General features: G+C 46.9%; 2 protein-coding genes across 6 annotated transcripts in view; one reads left to right on the forward strand and one right to left on the reverse strand.

The window, feature by feature from the left end:
* Positions 1–95: 95 nt before the first annotated feature.
* Positions 96–12,528, reverse strand: jazf1b (JAZF zinc finger 1b). 2 transcript variants are annotated; one of them, XM_076970726.1, is made up of 5 exons: positions 12,267–12,528; positions 5,042–5,114; positions 3,649–3,845; positions 2,976–3,145; positions 96–2,470 (listed from the first exon to the last, which is right to left on the reverse strand). In XM_076970726.1, the coding sequence occupies exons 1-5, from the start codon at positions 12,379–12,381 to the stop codon at positions 2,294–2,296; spliced, it is 732 nt and encodes a 243-aa protein (XP_076826841.1). In that variant the 5' UTR covers positions 12,382–12,528; the 3' UTR covers positions 96–2,293. The 2 variants fall into 2 exon arrangements, with proteins under 2 accessions (XP_076826841.1, XP_076826842.1); XM_076970727.1 differs by lacking the exon at positions 12,267–12,528 and adding an exon at positions 5,879–6,272.
* A 5,982-nt stretch (positions 12,529–18,510) lies between these two features.
* The window catches only part of creb5b (cAMP responsive element binding protein 5b), a 48,459-nt gene continuing 42,808 nt past the window's right edge, over positions 18,511–24,161 (forward strand). For 3 of the 4 annotated variants that reach the window (XM_076970728.1, XM_076970730.1, XM_076970731.1), the window contains exon 1: positions 18,511–18,642. The gene's annotated coding sequence lies outside the window, so the exon portion shown is untranslated. The other variant, XM_076970729.1, reaches the window with a different exon arrangement.

The following is a 24,161-nucleotide window of genomic DNA, read 5'->3' on the forward strand; positions in this document are numbered from 1 at the left end:
GACCAAGTTCACAAACATCTGGCATGCAAAGATCACAAAGTTTAAATATTATCTTTAAACTGTCTCAGACAATCAGACAAAACAAATGCACAGAGTTCTCCAAACACATCAGAGGCCATTTAATATTTAAACTGTAACCAGGTTTACAATTATGAAGCAGCTTTTTTTGTCGGTTTTTTTTTTTGTTTTGTTTTTTTTAAACTTTTGTTGAAGAAAGTCACCAGTTTCAAAACCCTTGGTGTTAACTTCATTACATGTGGGAACATTTTTTTCCCCAGAAACATATGAAAATATAATTTAATGCACTTTCACAGAGACATAATACATAAACTATGCACAACATGTCAAATACTTCCCTTCAGACTGGCAGTTTAATACTGTCACAATGTTCATCTAAACAGATAATGCAGTTCCATTGCAACACCGATGTCCATGCAGTGATGATGTCATGATGAATGATTGGCAGGCCTAGGAACCAGCAACTTAAATGCAAAATTTCCCACAATTTCTCAGAAAGATCAGTGGCTTTCACGCATCACAGCTGTCTCTAGAACCTAATTCTTTACTCTGAAAAGCCGTTACTGATCCCTGATCAGCGTTCGGGTAAATGTATTTGTACGGGAGCATGCAGCTGGTCTCCCTGGCGCAGGAAGAGGCGTGAAGTTCCACCGCCAGACTCTCACGTGCCACACCTGTCCCACTCGACTGAACTCTGCAGCAGAAGCGAAAGCAACACGCTGACGAAAGCATAGCAGCCATCAAACACTGCAATAGGCACCTGCTTTGGGAACAGTTTTACTGTGGAGCTCTGGAAGAACCGTCGTTGGTCCACCTCGGTAACGCCAGAGTTCAGCCAGGGTCGAGGGATAAACACTAACTGAGCTAGTTATACCACTGCCTGGCAACACGCGTATACTGTACTGGAATGCTGTCGTTTAGCATCTTTCAAGGCAACCGGTCTCGCTAACCCCACACTTTGGAGGTTTTGTGTGTGTGTGTGTGTGTATAAAGAAAATGAATTCCTTTATTTGGAAACAAAAAGCAGAGAGGGTGCAGTAGAGTTACCGCCAGGGCGGTGTGTTCGATTCCTTAGAATTTAAAATCAGTGACTCACGAGTAGGACCTCGTAGCCACTGACATATTGGCAACGAAACCATCTAACTAGGTTGGCAACTAGTCACTACAAAGTGCTTCAGGTACTTCACCAGGCGATGAACAGCTACGGTGTTCTAGAATGCTCCAGAGGTTCTAGAACGCACCAGCCATAGCTGTGACCCGGGACCGGTGTAACCTCTGTGTTAAAAAAAAAATATCTATATAAGATCAGGGCAGGATTACAGTTCTGAAATGCTGGCAATTTGTCACCTGAGATTGTTATTTTAGGTGCAAAAATGGGATCGGTCCAAAAATGGGCTAAAACGTTTAAATGAATCTGAATTGTGTCTCTGGCTTAGTATAGCTTTTGAATTGAAAAAGAAAAAAACATCTCGGGAATAAAGCATAGATTAAATACTTGATTAAGAAAGTCTCTGCATATAGTTATTTACAATCTATAACTAAGAATGTTGCTTATATACGTTTTGGGTAGTTGAACCATTAACATTCAGACTTTCTTTTTGAGGATCTCAGAACTTTGGACTACGCCAGAAGCCAGGGTCGTGGCCAGGTTGGCCGGATTCGAGATGTTCTGGCTTCAGTTCATCTCAACATGCTGCTGCAGTACACACGGCCCAGCCCCCCCCACACCCCGTGGTGACGGCAGCGTCCGACAGATCCTGCCACAATGTCTTAGTTCACAACAAGCACCTTATATCAACAGTAATACAAGACAGAAAATAAAAGAACGACTGAATGTGCAAAAGTACAAAACTGCAAACTCCAAGCTACATCATCTCAAATAGGCAGAAAAGAGATAATAGGATACAAATAATGGAAAAAAAAAAGCATGCAACTGTAGTGTAACGGGAGCGCGGGAGCTCCTTTAATATGGTTGGAATAAAAAAAAAAGGATTAAAAGCCTCTTTGTGAAGAGACGGAATGAACAGGGGATAAAGAGCCTCCTAATGGAGGTGTGGAATGATGGGGAGACAGACGAAGAGCGAGGGGGGAAGAGCACCCTTATAGTGAGGCAGGAGGCGAGGCAGGCAGCCTTCCTCGAGGAAGAATGAGAGCAAAAGAGGGGAGGGTGGGATTATTCGAGGCAGCAAGAGCGTCTGCCGACGGCACACGCCAGTACGAGAACGTGTGTGTGTGTGTGTGTGAGAGAGTGATTTGGTTGGCACTCTGGCCCACTCTACTGCTGCATCTTGCGGATGACGTCGGCGGAGACGGGCGGGTGGAAGTTGATGGTGTGGTGGCGAAGGCCCTGTGAACTCTTGTAGCTCTTCCCACAGCGGCACTTGAAGGGCTTGCGCACGCGGATCTGCGTGCGGTGGCCGTTCTTGGCGTGGTACTTGATACCGTTCACATTCTGCAAAACAATTCGTCCACACGGCGTCACGCAGATTCCCCACATTCTGTACAACAGCAGATGACAGGTTTGTTCTTTGGTACGATGATATACAGGACTACCGGAACTTGCAGTCTCCCACGTGTAGTACAAAGCTAAATCTCACACTACGCCGTTTGTCAAGTTCTTCTGGTTTGCTAAATGTGATGTCAAAGAACAGATTGCGAGCTAATTTGTAGGCCGCTCTACAAACCTTTAACCGACAGCCACATTCTTCTCTATGCACGCCATACCTTCCTACCAGACAGGAGGACACACTGGGTCCAACACAGTCACCAATATGGAGACAAAAGCAGGTTTGGATCGATCCACCCCAACCCAAATTATAAGCAGCTGCTTCTCATGTTTTTCGTTGTTTTTTTTAGGTTGCTGTCGTCTGAAAGGCCAAAGGTCGCTGCCTTTCCGCCACTGCTTCCACACCCCCAGCGAGGAGAGAGAGAGAGGCCTGCCTCGTTTGGCCCCTTACCTTGTATCTCTTTTTGCAGCCGGGCACGGGGCAGGCGAAGGGCTTCTCGTCGCCTCCGTTCATGCACATGGAGCTGAGGATGGACTCTGAGCTAATGGCACTTTCGGTGGTCCAGGACTCGTCGCTGTCAGACTCCTCGTAGTCCGCTTCCTCCTCGTCGTACTCGCTACCTGCATGCGCGCACGCAGACGAAGAACTACGTTTCCCATGGGCCTCCACGATACGCAGAAGAAAGGGTTTTGAATTCCGCTGTGATCTTTCCCCACAGACCTTTATTGTCCCTTTGTCAAAGCCACCGAAACACCGCAATTGTATTTTTACGGGAAAGTACCGGAAGGTCCCGTGAAGGGCTGCAGTGTAATGAACTGTAATAGCATGATGCTAACTACGCCACTACTTGGGCGGCAATTCAAACCCACACCAATAAAATGTCCTGAAAACATCTAATGGGTGGAAGAGATGACATGGCACAATTAGGACCGGCCATGGGAAACACACAGCCGTGGTTTCAGTGAATGAAGAGTAAGCATAACTCACTGTTTAATTACCTCACAGGCCACTTCAATATTAAATAAGCCCCAAATTCCCAATGGAGTTAAATTTGATCTACATAGGAGGAAACGTATCGGAGAGGGGTATGGCCATAACGCCCAGGTGTGTGCTGCTGCGTCACCTGTGGGGGTACTGCTTCTGAACGAAGACGAGGGTGTGATGGGCGGAGTCACGGGCGGAGTCAGGTTGCCGCTGCTGTGCCGCGGGGGCGTGGACAGGCTGTTCCGCGACAGGCTGCCGGTCAGCGAGAGAGACAACTTCGGCTGCACCTTCTTCTTCAGAGACTCGTGCTCTCTTCTAGCCGCGTCCGTCATGAACCTACGCAGACATGGGGCGGAGACGAAGCAATCAAGAGCGCGTCGTCGTGAACTTGAGGTGAAGGAGATGAAGGCTGCGATCTCTCCCACACCAAGCTCCTCCAGTTCAACCAGAGGCATTTCGCAGAACTGTGAATGCTTTAATAAATAAAATGTTCATAAAAGTAAAATGTTTGCACAGACACTGTTAAAACGGGCGTGGGATTAACGGATTACAGTTACAGGAAACCACACGAAGCCGAGACAGCGTAATTCTCTCACCAGCAGCTAGAGAGCAAACCAGGGCTTGTTTCCTACGCAGCCCAGATGACCCAGACTAAACCTCTCGACATGCACAGAACCATCATACGGGGCACTCCACCATAGTGGTGGAGGGAAGCTCCATCACCAAGCACACATGAGCACTGACCCCAAACAAAGTCATAAAGTGACTGGAGACATTCGGGAGGAGAGGTAAAACTACCATGTACTGACCAGTACTGCAGTCGGGACAGGGCTGTACAATATATTTGTAATTTGCCATCATGATCTCGGCCTTTGCAATACCGATATACAAAGTGTAAAGTACTACAGCACAATTTTTTTTAATTACGTGCTGCAAGAATGCATTTTGAGGAATCATAACATTCAAATGATATCAAACATTGGTTTTTACAGAAAAAAATATAACATTACAAAATATTCTACAAAACGGCAAAGGTATCAAAACATGGACAGGTGATTTTATTAAACACATCGTTATACAAGTAACATCCCCTCACTGTGATGGCAGCTCTGTGCTCTTGGTGGTCTCTGAACCAACTTCATGAGGAAGCCATTCAGGCTTTTCCATCAGTCTTGCAGAAAATGCACATGTGAGAATATGCCGTTATGATACAAAATGGTGTTTTCATAAAATCGAACACTTCACTGTATTTTAATACAAGACACATCGCAATTGTAATATATCACAATACACATTGGTCTGTACTTCAAAAGTTCAAAAACCTACTACTGAATAACAGTGTACAGTATGCAGCCACCAGACTGGCATACGTTAACACTATTCCATGTTTGACCCCAAACCAAGAAACCCCCATATCACCACGCTGCTCACGCCATTATAGTTCTCAGACAACTGGACTTCATCACTAAAGGACGCCTCACACGGGTCTGTGTGACCATGTACTGTGATGTGTCACTCTGTGGTATTTTCACCTGTTGATGTAACTGAGGGCGACATATGTTGGCTGCTGCAACTCTTGTTTCTCCAGCACACGAGGGTCTGTGTCTGAAAGGAGAAAGGGGGGGGGGGGGGGAGGCAAGAATGAAAAAGATTGAAAAAGAGAAACAGAAGCGAGTGAGGGTGGTGTAAAATGTGCAAACTTTGTGTGCGAGTGTGAAGAGATAATTATCTAGTAATGACTTTTTCCATGGAGGAAGCCATTTTGAGCGTCTACCATCCCCGAAGTGAACATAAAGCAAACATATTACTCATTTCTCACCCAGAGGTTCTCCAAAACTACAGTGGATTCCCACCACTCACCCACCCCCCAATCACTCCCAGATGGCAGTTAACTCCATTAATAAAGCTTCTGTCATTAAATGAAAATTAACAGCAGAATCAGTCAGATGCCTTAACTAAATGTGGAAAAGGCTAGTTTTTCCACCATTTTGTTTAATTTTGACTTAATTATGAAAGAAAAAAGTCATTTTGGTCAATGTTGGACCACATCAGACGGCCTTTCTGCTGTGCGCTCCAGACATCTGGTCTGCTACACTGCCGCGCTGGTCTACATGAACACCCTCGGCTTCCAGAAGTTGACTGGTTTCACCATTTCCCAAATCCAGCCCATTGCTTTGGCATGACCAACGCATGCCTGAGAATGTTGGGATGCAGTCAGCCCCACCTCCCCACACCTTCCACAGAAACACAACAGAGGAAACCTTGGTGAAAATGTGGCATTACTAACATTACAAGGTGGAATAAATTGTTCTGGGCCACGTCATGCAGGACTGCTGCCCCCTAGTGTGAAGGAAGTTAAAATCATTCACCCATGGGGTTCTGCTCTGACCCCGAAACGCTGTGGAGCGTCACAAGGGCCCGAGCGCAGCAAGGACTGGCCAGTCCGGCCGTTTGGAGAGACTTTTTCCAGAGGCTGTGAAGGCTTCTGCATCAGATCCTCATGGCCCCCGTGCTTGGCTTTGCCCACGTTCGCACTGTCCCGTCAGGGTAATGGCTTTCAGATGGCCACCTCTCAGGGTATTCTCCAGTCAACAACACTAATGCAGTAAAAAAGGACTTCATCTAATAAGACTTTGCCTCTGCCCAACCAACCCCCAACACACACACACACACACACACACACACACACACACACACACACACACACAGTGCCTCTCCATGTTGCTCCTACGAGTAAACACATTTCTTTCTGCCCTGTTTAAACTAAACCATATTTGCCCCCCCCCCCCCCCCCCCCCCCCATGCGTGTGTGTATCTGCAGCACAGTTCCGGCCAGCGTGGCATCACACTCCTGCACCTCATAATTATGCAGGCATGCAGACGCTGCCACCTGGTAGTTGCCTGGGAAACGCAGCCGAACAACAGAGGACTCCTCACACCTACCAAACTGTAAGTTTGTGTAGCTGTACACATCTGTCTATATAACTGTGTGTCTACCTTGTGTGCATGTCTTACAACCTGTCTGCCTCCATGCCCGTCTGTCTGCGTAGGCAAGGCAGTGCCGGTTGCTGTTGTGAGGCTCCAGCGTCACGCTGCACTCCTATAAGTGTTTCATTAGTCCTGACTACACAACTCCACGAGACATCAGGCCCTCTGCAGCTCCACAGACACACAGGCGTTAAGATCAGCCCTGCTCTTCTGTTCACGTCCAGAGGGATTAAGAGCGTGTGTGAATAAGGTTGTTTGTGTGAGTAAAAAAGACCCCAGGTATAGATGGGAAAATCCCTAGTTCTTCTAACCTCTAACTAGAAGAAATGAGTAGGGCTTTACACACACACACACACACACACACACACACACACACACACACACACACAATTAGCCATGGATCAATCCCCCCACACACTCCGTAAATCACACACTAGTATCCGGAGGCCCTGCAGGGCAACCTCCACCCCGCCCCCTCCTGAGCTAGCTGCCAATCAGGAGCGTGGAGATGCAGCCTGCCAGATCCCAGGCCGGGAGGGAAGGCGTCCAGCACGCAGACAGGTGGTCCACCACGGTGGTCTCTTCTCTTTCTTCTTCACAGATATATACGTGCACACAACTCTGCACGTCAAAGCAGAGCCTCTGTTCACACCACTCATGTAGGTGTGTGTGTGTAATGAGGGGAAAGGACAGAGAGGAGGAGGACGTTGGAGAGGCAGACCCAAGTCTCCACTCAGGTCCTGTACAGCTGCCACTCATTTGCATGGTCATAATAGTGTCACTATAAACCTTGAACCAATTGCATCACTCTCCTTCTCCGTCTCTCCCACCGATGTCTTTCTCTGCTGGCCAGACATGAGGACCCCCCCCCCCCCTCCTCCTCCTCCTCTCCCAGTGCTCAACAGGATGCCTCCGTGTGGCCCTCGGAAGGGGGTCACGTTTACAGCGGGGCCCCGCACGTGAGAACAAGCGCTTGTGCTGAGGGTGCGGCCCGTGCGGAAGCTTCCCGTCCCCCACCGCGCCGAGCAACACCAGCACATTTGTCCCTCAAAGCTTCTTCAGCACACGTCACACCACATCAAATCAACACGCGCACGCTCCTCCCGTTTCGGCCAATCGCTACCACCTAAACCGGACGGAACCGCCCACCACGACCCGGCCGAGGTGACGCTGAGGCCCTCCTGTCATTAGCTGGGGCGCACCAGGGCTGGGCGAGGCCTGCACACGCACCCCCTTACCCCTACCGGAGAAGACCGGCGCTGGCTGAGGGACAGAGGCTGAAGGTAATTAGCTTCACCAGGTGCAGCTATGGGAGCTCCACTAACTGCTCCTCAAATTTATTATTTCCGCCGCGATTTTGCGGAGGGGGGGTTTGGTGGAGGGGATGCATTCCAGGTGCCCTAAATGAGCGCCGGGTGCAGAGAGGCCCAGAAAGACGCAATTGTTCGGGAGGACGATGTGGTTTTTGACGAGGGACGCCATCGTTAGCCTCAAGCGGAGCCAGAGTGGCACAACGCTGACCGGCAGCGGCGATCCCGGACCGAACCTCGAGGACTCTGATCTCGAGGCATGAAGGGCGGGCTTGCATATGTTAACCGTGAACAAAGGTTCCTTCACAAACCACGTCCGAGCAGCTCTAAATTAGGTTTTTGTTGCTGTGATGGTGTTCAAGACTCCCAAAGCAAGTTCTTTTTTTCGTCGAGGGATTAACTACAGTGCCACTTTATTTAATGACAAGGTGTCCGCCTTCAGTCCTAGAGTCACGAAGCTGTACACCACCCTGATTATACTAACCAGGTCATCACTCACAACAGACGGAACTCCGACTCATACCGCACCCCTCCTGGAGTGTGACGGTACTGACAGCAAAAGCAGACGACTGCAGACGCCTAACCGTTATCACACTGAACCGCCTAGAAGCAGAATTCACCAAAAGCCACTGTGGCTTTACTGGTACAATATGTTTGATGTTACTGCTACAATGCTTTTGCATTACCAGGATGTGAATCTGAGGGCCCCTGAGGAACCAATCCAGATCTGATCATGAAAATAAAGAAAAAGAGGACCCGGGGACAATTGTTTCTGTAGTCCAAAATCATTGTATGGCCCATTACAACTTTCGATTACTCCAAGGGTTCCTACATCAGGAAAAAAAAATAAATACAGAACTAGAATATTCTCTGTTAGGAGGTCGACCTGTTGCTTCATCAGCTCCTGACTGGATCTTTAAGTGTTCCAAATGTTTAAAAATCTCCGTGTCATAACACTTATAACCGGAAACACCTTAGAGGAGAGCTCATCTCATGAAGTCATCCACAGTCACCTCACGGGGGCCTGCGGGAGCCGAGGCCGTCAGTCTTTGTCCCCTGGTCACGCCCCCCCCCCCCCCCCCCCCAAGCATGATTCATACTGAGAAAGTGAGTCAAAACGGGAGCACGTCTGCTCATCTACAGCTTTCTATTTGTTTACGTCACACTTCGGTTTCTTTACAGGAACCAATCCGTTTTAGCTCAAAAAACTAAACTGTCACAATAACTACTTCAGTTGAAACCTTCAGGAGCTCATTTGCGCAGTAAAGAACCGCTCGTGGCCCACTGGAGGCAAGAACACGACGAGCTCCTTCAAAGGCCTGACGGCGCCCCCTGCTGGACAGGCACCCCCACAGCACCAGAGCTGAAGAACGCTCACGGCTAGAATGCAGGCCTTGTTTAGCCTGGCACTAATTAAAGCATGAGAATGTGTTTGAGCAGCGGGCCCCCAGATGAGGAGGAAGAGAGTGCAGAATCTGCCAACGCGCTCTGTAATTAGGCTTCCCCGGTGCTACGCAGCCTGTGCCAGAGTTCTCACTTCAGGGGGAGCGACACAGAAGGAAGGAGTGAGGTTCTCCCTCCACACTCCTGGGCCCTCTAATTACCTCGTTACTGGCCAATAAGACCGACTGCTCCTTCAGCTCACACCTCAGATCCATACAAGACACATCATATGCGAGAAAGCAGCTAATAGGCAAAAAAAAAAAAAAGTAGAAAAGGGGAGTGTTGGAGAGAGAGAGAGAGAGACCTATGCAGCTTCTATCACACAGCACTGTCATATTGGATTTGTACAGACAAAAGACACTTAGACAATGCAATCAGAGCATAAAGTGAAGCTGTGAGCTGAACACATTTAGCCCAACAGCTGACAGCAGAAGACCGGGGTGGGCGGAGTCATGTGGGACATCAGTCATCTCTCCTGTAGCGCATCCCAAACCACCACAGCGATGTTCTTGTAAGAGGAGACAGGCGTTTGTTCCCAGGTCTCTTCTCACCACCTCGCAACAGTGAAAACATCTGTTTCTCCAGAGCACCACAGCCACTGAATTATGACAAACAGATCATAAACCAAGCCAATTCATCCCCCCCAATGGAAACATTTGTTTACACTTTGAAAGGTTGGACGAGGGAGGCATAAACCCAAGTGTGGATCTCCCCCTACTGGCCAAAAGCGGGAGTGCAGCCGCGCTGTGATTCTCGCCCCTCAGACTAACGCTAATGCTGAAGATAGAGTCTCGGGCAGCTCTCAGGCGGACGTGCAACTGCGAGATCGATTTCCTAACAGCATCAGACAGCGTGGCAGTCTAAGGCTGGCACTAATGCCCGGCAGGCAGGGTGCTGGCCCGCTGCAGTGAGTACCAACTCGCACCATCACTCCTCCATGACACCGCGGCACAAGCCTTCAATTTGAGGCACGGCTGCAGATGGCAGACATCTCGTTAAAAGCACTCCATCAACACGTGACTCATGGTCTCGCTATGTGTGGCCAAGAACAAGATTGTCAGAAGAGCACATTAAACTGAAGCAGCAGCAGGCAAGAGAAGAGCTTCCTGAAGCATCTTCTGGGAAGTGCTGGAAAATCCTGAATTCATCTGTAAATTATGAAATATATCAGCATTTCACAATGCATATAACCCAGGATCAGGTTGGCAGCCGTGAAAGGTGAGAGAGGAAATTCGTGTTTTCACTCATAAGCCCAGCAGCCAGTACCAGTGAGTATCTGCACTGGGCCCGAGCAAAGGGAGCACAAGTAAACACCTCAAGAATTTCAAGCTGAAGCTCTCTAGCTGCCTGGCTCTCACTAGGATCACTGATTGGCTGAGGGACATGCCAGTCAGACACAAAGGAGTTAGTCCCCTCCCCACAGGTGGGTTTCTCATTACAAAGTCTTTCACGCTCAGCCAGCAGCCAAACTCTCCGGGACATGGGCTGTTGCGGTGTCTCATTACCACTGCCGAGATTAGGGAATCAGACCTCTCGGCTCACCCATCAAATCAAGACAGCATGGAATCAGTTAATGTTAATGAAATACTGAAGTGTTATATCTGGTGAAGACCTGTCACTATTTGGAAAAGTGGTGAGACATGGTTAGGAATCAGTTTCATACCACTGGAGGCCATTTAGTTGTATAATTGTGAAGTGATTTCATATTGTTGGACTGGATGCACATGGAGGACTTACTGTACAACTTTAAGGATTATGCAACACTCTCTCTCTCTCTCACACACACACACACACACACCCCAATATAAGTGTGTTAAGAACTCCAGCTGTATTGTCAAGACCCAACATTGACTCTGGGTGTCTGATTTGTATTTTGTTTGTTTGTACTTTAAAACGGAAGTTGCTTGCAGGATGACCCCAATGCGACCTCACCCACAGAGAGCAACAATATGATTCAGTGTTTACATATCTCCAGGGGAGAGTCGTGTCCTTACGAGCCCCGTCAAAGGCTTAAGTGCCACCGAGAACTCCAGTTAGCAGATCTTACTGGAACATGACCCATAAAACAATCAGACAATGTGCGCAGGGAACTGGGAGGAGATGTAGGAAAAACACCCAGCAGAAAGGCCTGGTCATTTTGATGCGATGCAAACAGATCAAATGTGATGTGATATCGCAGTGAATTCAGTTCGTCAGAGAAAACGTTCAGTTTTCCTGAAACGTTCGCACTAAAAATGCGCAATATTCGCATTAGATGCGCAGAAATTATGTTTCACTTGTTGGACCTAACGCGCCTGAGCGAGTTGGAGCAGCACCACGGCCTGCTCGAAGCGACCCGGTCGGGTTAACCGGTATAAAACACGATGTAGCGACCACGGCACCACCGTGTGGGTCCTGTGGACCGAGTTCCGATACGTTCAGTTCGACCCGGTGTGAAATAACGAGCGTGTCACGAGTTTATACCTGACGGGACCCGTTAACTTCCAGCTAGCGTGTACGCCCCGCTATAAACGTTAGCTAACGGGACACGTAGCTAGCCGGACCGCCGCTCCGCTAGCGGGTAGCCGCCCCTCCGTTCACCGACGTTTTACAGTGTCCCGGTGACCGGTGAACGTGGCCAACCCGCCGGCCCGACCAGCCTAATCCGCGCCGGCTGAAGCGCCTCAGTCTCCGGTCAGCGCGGGCGGCCGCGGTGCGCCAACGCGGGCCTAGCGTAGCAATAACAAACCGCGCAAAAAAATAAACCCGGAGGACCCAGACGAATGTGCGTGCACGTCAGACCCGTCCGGACCGTCCCGGCGGATCGAATTCGGTCAAGTGACGTTAGTTTTACTCGTCGTTAACCGCGCACGTCGTACGAAGGCCGAGAAATGGGACTAAAAAACCGAGAACATCCGCGCCTTCGACGCCACACCTAGCAACAGCGCCGCGGGGACGCAGGAAGTGGAGCCGCCGCCGCCACCGCCGCGCTTCGGCCGCCGTACAGGACCGCGTCTCCCCCCCCTCCGCCACTCACCGATGTGGCTGTCCTCGATGTGCACGATCAGCTCGGCCAGGGACTCGAAGTGGAGCCCGCAGCCTCCGAAGCGGCAGGTGTTGGAGAAGAAGGAGGCGGCGGCGATGCCCGTCATGGTCGCTGCGCTGCGCTACATCGAGCGCTGGAGGAGAGCGGAAAGGGGGACGGCACGTACGCACCGGCGGCCAGACAGCGGCGGCAGAGCGGCGGCTGGAGGAGAGCAGCGGGGAGAGAGGGAGGGATAGAGAGAGAGAGAGAGAGAGAGAGAGGGAGGGAGGGAGGACCCGGCATCAAGGGCAGCTGACGTCACGTTACCTGAATAGTGATAATGTGCAGGATTAAAAGACCAATCAAAGAATTCTGGCTCTCGGTGTCAGTCACTGACCACAGTCATTTCTTGCACTTTAATTGTATTCTTTTTTACCAGGTGCTGTAGCTTAGTAGTGAAAGAGTGCCAGTACATTATTACTAATTACTAATTAGACTCAGACTGATTACTAATTAGACTCAGTTTACTCAGATTGGCATTACAAAAACACTCGGATTTGAGATTGTGCATTAGGTCACATTTGCATTTTGTGTCTTGCATGGATTGTGCACGTTTTAGCTTGTGCTAACGTATGAGGGTCACGAACAATGTCTTATGCCACATACTATTTTCTCAGTATGTGGCATTGATATGATCAAGGTAGGTCCATGGAGCAAACGTAGGATTACAAGTGGGTTTATTCTACCATTCGGCCGTCTCAAATCTAACTTCAAATGCAAAAGGATACATGGTGCAGCTCTACATGGTAGCCACATGGAGGCAGCATGTGATATAAAACAACACTGTAAATCGCCCATTAAATAAGCAGGTATTTCCAAAGTCTGTAGCTCATTTAAATCCCTCACATATAGCTCTTCAAATTTCAGTATAAAACGTGTCCATCAGTAAGTACGTTTCTGGAGTTTCAACACGTGGCCTAGCAGTACCAACATCTATAAGTCTGTAGATTACAGATGTTCCAATTCACAGGGACTGAAGTCCAGTCGTGATTTTAGATAGGCAGCAGAGGGTTACCAAACAATGACATTTCATGACACCAACCAGAGCCGGAGTGGCTAATCGGGAGATTCGGGAGGATTCCCGATGGGCCGGCTCATGTCAATCTCTAGTTTGGGCCGATTGGAAGGGAAAAATAAGATTTGGGCCGGATTTGGGCATGAAACTCCCGGGCTGAAAAAGGGGCCCACTCCGGCCCTGACACCAACTCGTACCTAAGAAAATCAATATTTGTCTGCAAAGTTTAATTCCTAAGAATATATATTTAAAATTTAATATTCACCAAACATTTAAGCCAGACAAAGACTCTGATACAGAGTCTAATCTGTAATTAGTTAGCCCAAGTGAATCAATTTAAAGTTTGGAGATTTCCAAAGTGTCATGCGTATGAAGTCTTTGGACATCAGAGTTGATGTCAGAGTTGGTTTGAATGACACAGCTTGTCTTAGCTATCTTATGTAGGCTCTGTCCTCATTTGACAAGCATAGCTTTGGTAGTGACTCAGAAATTCTACTACAGCCTCAAAAATAGACCTTATCTGACAGAGGAGCCACGGTGTCGGATAACTTCAGGATTTTTCTCCCCAGTTGAAAGCTCATGTCTAGAAAACCTCACTGTCTTTTCACATCCATACAACCCCCAACCGCTACAACCTCCACACATACACTCCTCTGTTTTTCCACGGTTTCCTGTTCAGGTTTGTTGGTGGAGCTTGTCAGTGCTGGTGTCGAGCGCAACAGGGACCTTGATGGGCCGGGCCTAATTCAGCAGGCCCGAGCACGGTGCGGTGTGGCGTACGCCCAGCCACCCCGCGCGGCCCCTCCCTCCGCCGACCCATTTTTTCCAGCAGCTTTGGAGCACGCAGTGGGACATGCCTGTGAAAGCATTACCTCACCCGCTCGCTCCTGGCTTTCCTCCACGCCTCTGGGGCTGCCTCCTCCGGCTGGGCCCGCGCTCTCCGGGCCTACAGATCCATCCCTCCGCTGTGTCTTGCCTCACCTTGGTAATCCAAAAAAGCTGCATCGACTCTAGTCAGATGTGCTCCTTTAGTTCATTCGTGCTTTCGCAATTAACATGAGGTAATAGCCTGAGACATTTACTATGCGAGTCTCCGAGTGTGTGTGTCCGTGGGAAGCCTCTTTGTAGGTCCGCGAGTCCGTTTCAGTACCGTTAATTTGGTAAAGGGTTTTACAAGGGCGCCTAGGCAGTATTTCTAGATGTAAAATTGGTTAATTGATTGGGATGGACAATGCTGATAATGAAGGTCTAATTTGTAACAGAGCCAATTAGATTCTTTTAGTGCTCAATGTGCTCCTGCTTTCACAAGCACATTTATGATTCACTGGGAGTAAAAAGATGTAGTTACACACATGTAATGCTGTTTTCCCAGAAGAGCTTTTCAACAGTCACATTTACACGAGAAAAGAATGTGTCACCACCCACCACCCTCCCATCCAATCAAATCTTCCAAAAAATGCAAATGCAAATAATTGCAAAATTGTTTTTTCCCAAAAATACACAAGGCAGACCAAATGCAAAAGCTTTTTTCAAACAAATTATGCCATTGTCCATGTAGGCTAGAGGATGAAATGTACATGAATCACCGGTTAAGACTTAGTTTTGAAGACCTTTAAAGTAAAATATTGAATATTATAAATGTGCAATTTATATTGACTGTATTCATAGTGAATGGATGTGTTCATAAATAACATTAATTTTGCACAGACTGTGTTGTGGCAGACTGCAAGTTTTCTTATTTACCTGCTCATTTGTAAAAGAAATAAATAAATAATCCAAACATTTCAATTTTTAGGTGATTCCTTCTATGCTTTCCAATAGCCAGTGCTACGTATTTCACCTTCTTCATGCTACACAACTCACTACAGGGTAAACGTTAGTGAGGTGAGGAAGAAGAGGGAGGCTAATAAAATCCCTGAGTAATGACCGTTCTCGTTTGTCTCTGGACTCTCTTTAGTGTATCGGCACTAATCTGCCCCACGGCTGCCCTGGGGGCTGTGCTGAGCTGAGTGATCGCACAAAGACATGGGCTTTAAATCCTGGACATGTTAGAGAGGTCCGCTGGTAGAACCTGATACTTCGAAGTGGCCAAACGCAAAAACCCTCAGACCCCATTAAGGACTTAAATGACATCATAATGGTGGCGCGCACGGCCGTTACGCTCCCCACATCTCCTAGTCTGGCAGCGCCCCACGTCCCCCACCACAGCAAAGACTCATAGCTCAGACGTGTTTGCCCAAAAATGCTGTCACTCTCTTTTTTTTGGGTCATTTTAAGCCCATGTGTGTAATAATTGTTCCACGCCTCACAATTTTTCATTGGAGTAACAACTTGGTGGGATGTGAACCTTTAGGTATGGAGTTAATGTTCTTATATGTTGTCTTATATAATGTTCTTATATATCTTCACGTTTCTATTTAGAATCATACACACATATACTATATTTCAAGGTCATGTTTACTTTGGACAAACTATTTACTTTGGATGTTTTGCCAAAGAATTGGCTTTTAATGAAGTTTGAACTTGTTCACATATAGCAGATGGCTACCCTTAAACCCATGTGACAAGATGTGAATAGGTTTTGCTTAATTTCAGGATTTTTGTGATGTTTCTTATAGCGTTTTATTTATGGAAAACCAGAACTGATGTATGCACTACCTGGAAAACGCTGTATGCTGCACATTGAAGTGAACCTCGATTTTCTCTAAACTTTCCTAGCCGGGTTAACCAGCCCATATGATTTGCTTTTGGCAAAAGTGCAGGCAATATTGCATAAAGTGTAGCACTTCAACGTTTCCATCCCTGCAGGCATTTGAAGACATGGAAATAAGCAGAGAGAGGGGAACATTCCATTAACAAGATCAAACAGACAGCGAGGCTATCAGCAGCTCTACCTGCCCTCACGCTCGAGCTGGAAACGTTCAGGTATTACACACCTTAAACCCAGCGTACACTTCATTTGCACTAGCCTTTTGGTTCATTATTGCAACTTGCAAACACCTCGTGCTAACACACCTCGGCAGGGTGGCTGAGCCTGACGAACGAGATCGTGGCCCACGGATCAGTCAGAAGATCACCCAGGTAGGCCCGTCTGACACTGACATATTTGTCTGTGTCTTTTCAACTGGAGTCTCTGTTCTTGGCCATGAGCTGCCCAGGCCCACGTTACCCTCCCCTGTACATTAGGGAGCGTTCTCTAAAGCGCCGGGTCAGTGACCCACCACTGGACGTGCACTTACTCCACTTACGCCGCAGCTCTCCCGCGGGACGGTGTTTGGATCTGTTGGGGAAATATATAGTCCATAAAGGCACAAAAGACTGTCATAAAGCTTTGATTAAGCCGTGGGTTAAAAGACAGAGGCCAGGGAAGAGGCTGAGTTATGGCGGCGGACGGAGCGGTGTTATTGTTCCCGCGACAGGGCTCTTAGTGCGGCCGGCTCGCTGTAAACAGCCCCATCTCCGCGGGCCAGACGGTCATTAATCGCCGCCACCATCCCAGACTCCCCCAGCCAGCCGCTAGCCTCAGAAATCACCGGGCTGCCACTGGCAGAGACGCAGCGGTGCGAAGGGGCACGACTCCGTCTCCTGCCTCCTGGGTGGGCCTCTCTCTCATCCTCACCTGTAAGTGGCTGCTGGGTCAGTGTAATGGCCTGGATGAGCCTGTGCCCATCACCCCCCCCCCACACATGGGTACATCTTTCTCAAGTAAAGCAACTGTACATGGGATTAATAGCTCTCAAGCAGTTTTACTGGCACCACTGATGTATGGTTACGATGTTAAATTGTGGCATATTACTCAGTCGTAATAATATTGCCAATCAAATCCATTCTTTAACCTTGTGCATGGACACACACACACACACACGTGATAAGTGCTACAGACTGTTAGGTTTTTTTTTAACATCATCAAGTTACAACAGTATCGCTTTTGCAATGACCTTCAAGATCAGTATCAAAACTTCACCGTGATATTACATTACCTCTGTACGCTAGGGTTATTTATATCATTGTGAAATATGAATAAGTGAATGTTTTTCTTTTATCAGTGTCAACACTTGCCATATTACTCCATTAGTATCTAAATGAATGTGAAATCTACCCTCTCTTATATGCAGTTATATGTGTATGTCTTCAACATTTACATGTAACAGATGAACCAGTCCTGGTATAATGATGTGATGTATATTGCAGGTAGGAACTATTGCTTATGGTAGTAAAGATGTGGTGTAGTAAAAAAAAATGTTAGTAAAATTGTAGTTTTTTTTTGTGAAAGGTTTTGTGAAAAAGATGATGTTTTGGACAACAGAGCAAATTTACTACCAAGCATATGTATGTATCTAAACAGAATAAGCTTATGGAAGTCAAAAATTAAAGTCTTCTTCAGAAATAAGTTCTGAGTGGTGCTACAATATTACGTGCATTGTATTACATCTACTTGGCAATTATCTCAAGATAGAGCTTTGATTCTGAAACACCATCTTGTAAATCCAACACTTACAGGCAGACATAATCCTGGCAATTATTTATTTACCCTGGTACGTTCATTATTTAGTAAGAACACTGACACACTAGTGAGCCTGGTGCAATTAGTCCCACTGGCTTGCAAACCACAGATGAAACCAAAAAGTGTCCCAAGTGTATAACCGTGTGTGTGTGTGTGTGTGTGTGTGTGTGTGTGTGTGTGTGTGTGTGTGTGTGTGTGTGTGTGTGTGTATGTGTCTGTATGTGTCTGTATGTGTTTGTGTGCGTGTGTGTGTGTGTGGGTGGGTGTGTGTGTGTGTGTGTGTGTGTGTGTGTGTGTGTGTGTGTGTGTATGTGTCTGTATGTGTTTGTGTGCGTGTGTGTGTTGCGTGCAATTGAATTAATTTTTTTACTGTCATTTATATTTTTCAATGTTTCAACAGTTTGTTCAATAACTTGACATAAACATTAGGGGATTAGACTAAGTACTACATATAAAACTCTAAGACTGACCTGTTCTTAGACAGGCTCATCTCTTACAACCAAAATCGGTTCTGTTCGTTGCTGTCCTGCAATAAGCAATAACAACTTGAAACCAGACAGCTGTTAGTGTTGCCGTCTCGACAGCCACACCCACGTTACGCCCAGCCGTCTTGTACGTCCAGTCACCGGATCTGCCTTCGTCTCGCTCGCCCCGCCTCTACGGACCGCAATGATTTAGAAGTTCAGGAATCCCACGTGACGTCACCAAAGGGTGATGTAATGCTTCTCTAAATAGATCGTATTGTAATCTTTTCTCAGTCCAACGTGGTTCCTTCAGAAAGAGTGTTGCATCTTCTCTAGACTTCTGCGGTAAGTTGTTTGGACGGCACTAAACTCGGTACGGTCGTGTTGTGTTGCAAAAAGCGTGCACTTGCAGGTTGTAAACTGACTTCGTACCACTACAATGCCTATTCTCCCGAGTCTGAAGAAGTGACAACTTGCTTTGTGATTCACGGCAACAGATTTTTAAGTTCTCCCACGGAATTTGCGCGACGTGAGTTGTGGTTTTACTGATCTTCTAACGTGTATATCTCAGTATTTTTCCTCGTGTTTTATTTCTAGAAGTTAGTTGCACGGTTTCTTCTCTTTAGAATCGGGGCAGCGAGTCCTCAGTACAGTAAGGATGTGTGCTCTGTGTTTTACTACCCATTTAGACTGTACTTCTGAGGACCATGATGTGTGTTTAGTGGAGAAGTTCACGCAGAGTGCCGCGTTGTTGCTCACATAAAGCTGTCACTGAGGTGCCACTGAGGTTTGTCTTTGGCGGTTCGTGCATGGCTATAGCACCAGTCTCCTGCGTGACAAGTGTTGTGCATTGTCCCGTGAAGCAACGTGCAACCGGTAGACAGTTTTATTCAGCGGGACGTGCGCAGCCTGGTTCATTCTCGGCTAACTTTTGCCCCAATATCCTAACACGAGCTTTTGTGTTGTCCCGTCCCGGTCGCAAGGGCACTGACAGATTACCCGCCTGACTCCTTTAACGCTTTGTATAACTTTAATACGTAGGGAAACGGTTTACTGTCCCAAAGAATGCCAGTCGACGTAATAGATTTCAGTGGGGATCATGTTTGTAGTTTCTTTTCCTTCAGTAAAAACACCACGCATCTAAGCATTACGTCATTCTGCAGGCAGTCGGAGTATTTGATTAACCGCCGAGTTATTGAAGGATTCAGGGCTTGTGCTGACGAAGCATAATCGTGTTTTTAAAAACCTTACGAGCTGGAGGTTTGTATTAACCTACGGTCACAGCACATGAATGGTGATATTTAGTCTCAGCAGTAGGAATAAATTAAGTGCCTAATTAACATGGATGATAATGACCATTACTCCTAGTGTACAAAAATAACAATAACAGTGCAACTAACACCAATAATAACAACAGCAATACTACTACTACTACTACTACTACTACTACTACTACTACTACTAATAATAATAATAGTAGCATTTTATAAACCTGCTATAATAAAACGTCATTGTATTACGTTAAACCATGTTTGAAATAATAACTTGTAACTGAACAGTGACTTCTCTCGGTTTAAAATTAAGCTCAATTTTTAGAAGTACGTTGTTATAAGGAAAATTCAGTACTGTAAGTTAGTTATATAGACTAAAAGTACTGAGTTGTAAGAGTTCTATAAAATGTGTTCTATAGAGTAAAAGTAATGACATTTTGGTTAATTGACTAATGCTGAATTGTATTGCCTTTAATTCATAGCACAAATGTTTAGTTCACTAGAGTAGTATTCTCTTGGCATTCTTCCAAGCTAATAGTCTTGCAAATAGAAGAATTGAAAATAAGTTGATCAATAATTAAATGCTCTATAAAATTTACATTTAAATTAAAAGCATTATGAAATATAGACATACCTAGTTATTAAGTGGAATAAACTGTAATATATAATCATATCTCATATATATATAATCATATCTCATATATATATATATATATATATATATCTTACAATATGTGTGTGTGCATGTATACATATTTGGAGGGGAGGAGGGATGAAAGAAGTGATCATTATATCGTAAATAAATAAAGAAGTGATCATTATATCATAAATAAAGTCAAAATGTTTCCTCAAGTTACAATATATGTTACAATATTTTTTTTTCTTGAAGACTTTTTAAGGTAAGATATTAAAGATCCAAATACCACTGGTTTATGATATCATTTCTGAGCAAATCTTTTTGATTACGTAGTCATGCTCAAAATAATCTTGCTGATATTTGTGGCACTGAGTCGCAAAGTTAGTTGTGTTACTTTTGTGGAGATAGTAAGCAACATAGTAAACATTTGTGGAGATAGTAAGCAATCACACAGAGTAAATGGTCATTATTATTGTTATTCATAGCATATGTTAGCCCTAGGTATGAGCGATTGTGAGTTATCTTGCTCCAGTTTACGTTTAAGGACATGTGATTGGCTGTGACTGGAGCGACCTCAGCGGGCCCTTCGGTCCCATCGTTAGGAGGGGTTCATGACATTCAGAGCGTTGTCAGTGTGGGCTTTATTCCCTGCTTCAGGGCTTGTGCTGATCCAACCTTGAACTTGTGCTGTCAAAGGTAGTGTGTTAGTGAGTGCGTGTATGTGTTTGTGTGCTTATATGTGTGTGCGTGCGTGTGTGCGTGCTGGGGATGGATTTAATCGCAGTGCAAGTTTGTGCTTGTCATAACCTTCGCTTGCCTTCTCCATTGCCATACTGTTTGAATTCTCTCCTGAACCTTTTAGAGAGAGGGAGAAAGAGAGAGAAAGAGTACCTCTCCTAAACATAAGCAAAGAGAGGTCCTCTTCTGAAACTTGGAAGAGAGAGAGAGAGAGAGAGTTCCTCTCGTAACTGAACCTTGGGAGAGAGCGTGAGGTCCTCTCCTGAACTTTGGGAGAGAGAGAGGGAGTTCTTTTCCCGAACTCTGGGGAAGAGAGGTCCCTGTGAAATTGTGCTCTGACTCCTGAATCCTTCGCTGCTCCCACATCAGGTCTCACTTACTGTGAAATCTAACCATATTTCCTCTGCTAAGTGCAAACATATCGCCGGTAAGTCAGTGTGGTCCCTTTGCTCTGCATGACACAGGCAAGTCACCTTCAGTATGACAGGCCAATGTCGTCTGTGCGAAACTCTAAAGAGTATCTAAAAGATGTGGGTGGGGAGGCAGGGTGGTGGTGGTAGTGGTGGTGGTGGGGGAATCGTACCTGATCCTGTGGTGATGACAGGCTTTTTGAGGTGTGTATAGTACAGAGCTGGGCTGGTGGCCACTTGCGTTAGAACATGTGCACAGTGTGAGATGCCGGCATGGACCGGAGGGCTCTGATCAGGTTGCACTATGAGATCTGCTGTTTGAATTAGGCCAGCCATGACACCTTTGCACCAGAATAACCCAGCACAGGCTCCTTTACGTCACCTCTGATGATCCTGAATCTAGTGGCCGGCTGCGGGAACAGATACAAACTTGCCACAACACCCAAACACTTGCGTGTAAGTGGCCTTATACCTTTGAACACAGCCACTCACAGTAGACCCGCTTGGGTTTTAGGTGTGATTTAGCCAGATTTTAGCATAAGGCCGGTGATTAATTTATCGGACAATTTATCAAATTGTCAGGATCTAAATTACCCAGGGAATCCAAGCAGGCTGATTGGTGCCAGACTGGTCTTAATGGGCGTGCAGCTGCAAACACACTGAGTCTTGGCTTGTATTGGTGAAGAGCTTAGTAGGATTACACAGAGAGAAAGAGCCGCGCTGGCTGATGCTGTATGTACAGGTGTAAGAGCAAATGCTTAGTACACTATTAAACCGTCAGAGAGGCCATTTCAAAGGAAGAGTGGACAGAAAGAGAGAGACACACACACACAGAGTGAGACACAGAGAGTGAGATACACAAAGAGAGTGAGACACACACAGAGACTGAGACACACACAGAAACTGAGACACACACACAGACTGAGACAGAGAGAGAGAGTGAGAAACAGAGAGAGTGAGGGAGACATAGAGAGTGTGAGAAAGGCATTGGGGAGTGAAATGGAAAGAGAGTGTGTATGAGAGAGATGGAGAGGGAGTGAGAGACAGAGAGATGGAGAAAGTGTTTGTGTGTGTATATGTGTGTGTGTGTGAGAGAGAGAGAGAGAGAGAGAGAGACAGAGAGAGAGAGAGAGAGAGATTCTTATTGTTGGTTCTCATCACTCTAGTTCTCTGACAGAGGCACCCTGTCCAGACCAGACTATATATCCCAGAGGGCCATGCGCTGGGGCCTGGCTGGTGGGGTTATGCCCAAAGGCTTGTCAGTAGGGAAACTGCTCTGGTTAACATAACGCCAAATTTGAATGTTTTGACTGCATGAGAGGAAACAGTTGGCTAGACCGATCAGGGAAAAAAATTCCCATGCAAACTGTGTATGAAGGCGTTCAGGCAGTATAACCCCTGTGTCCCCAGAGAGGCTTCACCTGAAGACGTCTGAAGAGAGCTCTATGTGCCTCCTTTTTCATCTCCCAGAGCCCCTAACATATTTATTTTACATGTACTTTGAAGGAGAAGTGTTTCTGCGTGTCTACCCAGCGTGTCAGTACATACTGTGGTCCATGGCCATTAGTCGGACTTCACTGGTGGGTATGGAGGAGTCTGGTCAGGCTGGCCTGCCTTATTCACTGTTTCTTATTAGGCTGTTGTAGGCCACTCGTACTAACATGGAGCGTGTAGAACAGCATCATAAAGTCCAAGTTCGGTTCCGTTCGTTTTTGAAAGCACGGCTTTCGTTAGAGGCGGACAGGGCCAAGGCATCACTGCACCGTGCAGAGTCATCAGTGCATGTGGGTTTGGACTACCTCGGGTCGATCTAGCCAAGTGTGAACTTCAGCTCAGGGTCTAATCATAGACGTACAGTCACTGAGTTGCATAAGATAACCCAGGCGCTAAGAGGGCCCACTTGCACGGCGAGCTCCCCTATAGCCTCATCTCTGGAAATAGAAGTAACCTCCTGAGCCCCCCGAGGCACATGCTGACCTGGATATTCCACAGCCCAGAGGCCTGGTCCCTGGGGCCTGATCCCCGTGGAGACAACCGGGGATGGTGGAAGGCGAGTCCGTAACAGAACCGCCTGCAAAACTAGCGACCATCAGCGTGGCGTTGGAATGGCTGAAGCTACACACCGCATGTGGGAAACAGAATAGCTGACATACCATTCCATTGTCGGGCTGTCACCAATGGTATTTAGCAGCATGGTGGCACTGAACAATTGGGATCTTGCTGGGGAGAGAGAGAGAGAGAGAGGGGGGGGGGATTCTTCATCACTGATGGAGAGAAATATATAGACTACTTGTAAGATGAACACTAAAAATTGCTGAAAGTTTTGCCAGTGTTTTGAGACATAGTTCCTCGCCATGCCTCTGTTTATAAATGACATTCCTGTCTATTTGATGCTGTCACACTCATTATCACCCTAATGAATAGAGACTCTGACATTTACTGTTATTAGCAGTCAGTTTAGAAGATTACCTCATCATCGGAGCTAAAGACATGATTGGCCGGATACCGAGAAGAGAGCCGTGATGAAGAGTCGAGACTGTGACCGGGGAACGGTAGTTTTGTTGTTTTCCGGTCCTTGTTGATAACTGTACCGAGTAGCGGATAATTTACACCTGTGTGGCGGGCTGTGTGACACCTCAGGCCAGAAAAATAGGCTCTCGAGCATCCCTCCTCCTCCTAACTGTCCTCCCACACGAACACGACTGCGACAACTCACGAAAGTCGCAACTAAACCCCCACCGAGACTCCAGCGAGGTGCCCGCGGGTCGCCCGGAATACCACGGGCACACAATACGGCCGTCACACAAT

The sequence above is a fragment of the Brachyhypopomus gauderio genome, chromosome 13 (genome assembly GCF_052324685.1).
Source record: "Brachyhypopomus gauderio isolate BG-103 chromosome 13, BGAUD_0.2, whole genome shotgun sequence".
NCBI lineage: Eukaryota > Metazoa > Chordata > Actinopteri > Gymnotiformes > Hypopomidae > Brachyhypopomus > Brachyhypopomus gauderio.

What these genes read in the sequence shown, in the direction of transcription:
- jazf1b (XM_076970726.1), bottom strand. Translation starts at nt 12,381, where the DNA reads ATGACGGGCATCGCCGCCGCCTCCTTCTTCTCCAACACCTGCCGCTTC. An exon ending in CATCGAGGACAGCCACATCG is followed by an intron (nt 5,115 to 12,266) that starts GTGAGTGGCGGA and finishes TTCTCCTTTCAG; the next exon opens with ACACAGACCCTCGTGTGCTG. An exon ending in CAGAAGCAGTACCCCCACAG is followed by an intron (nt 3,146 to 3,648) that starts GTGACGCAGCAG and finishes GCGCGCATGCAG; the next exon opens with GTAGCGAGTACGACGAGGAG.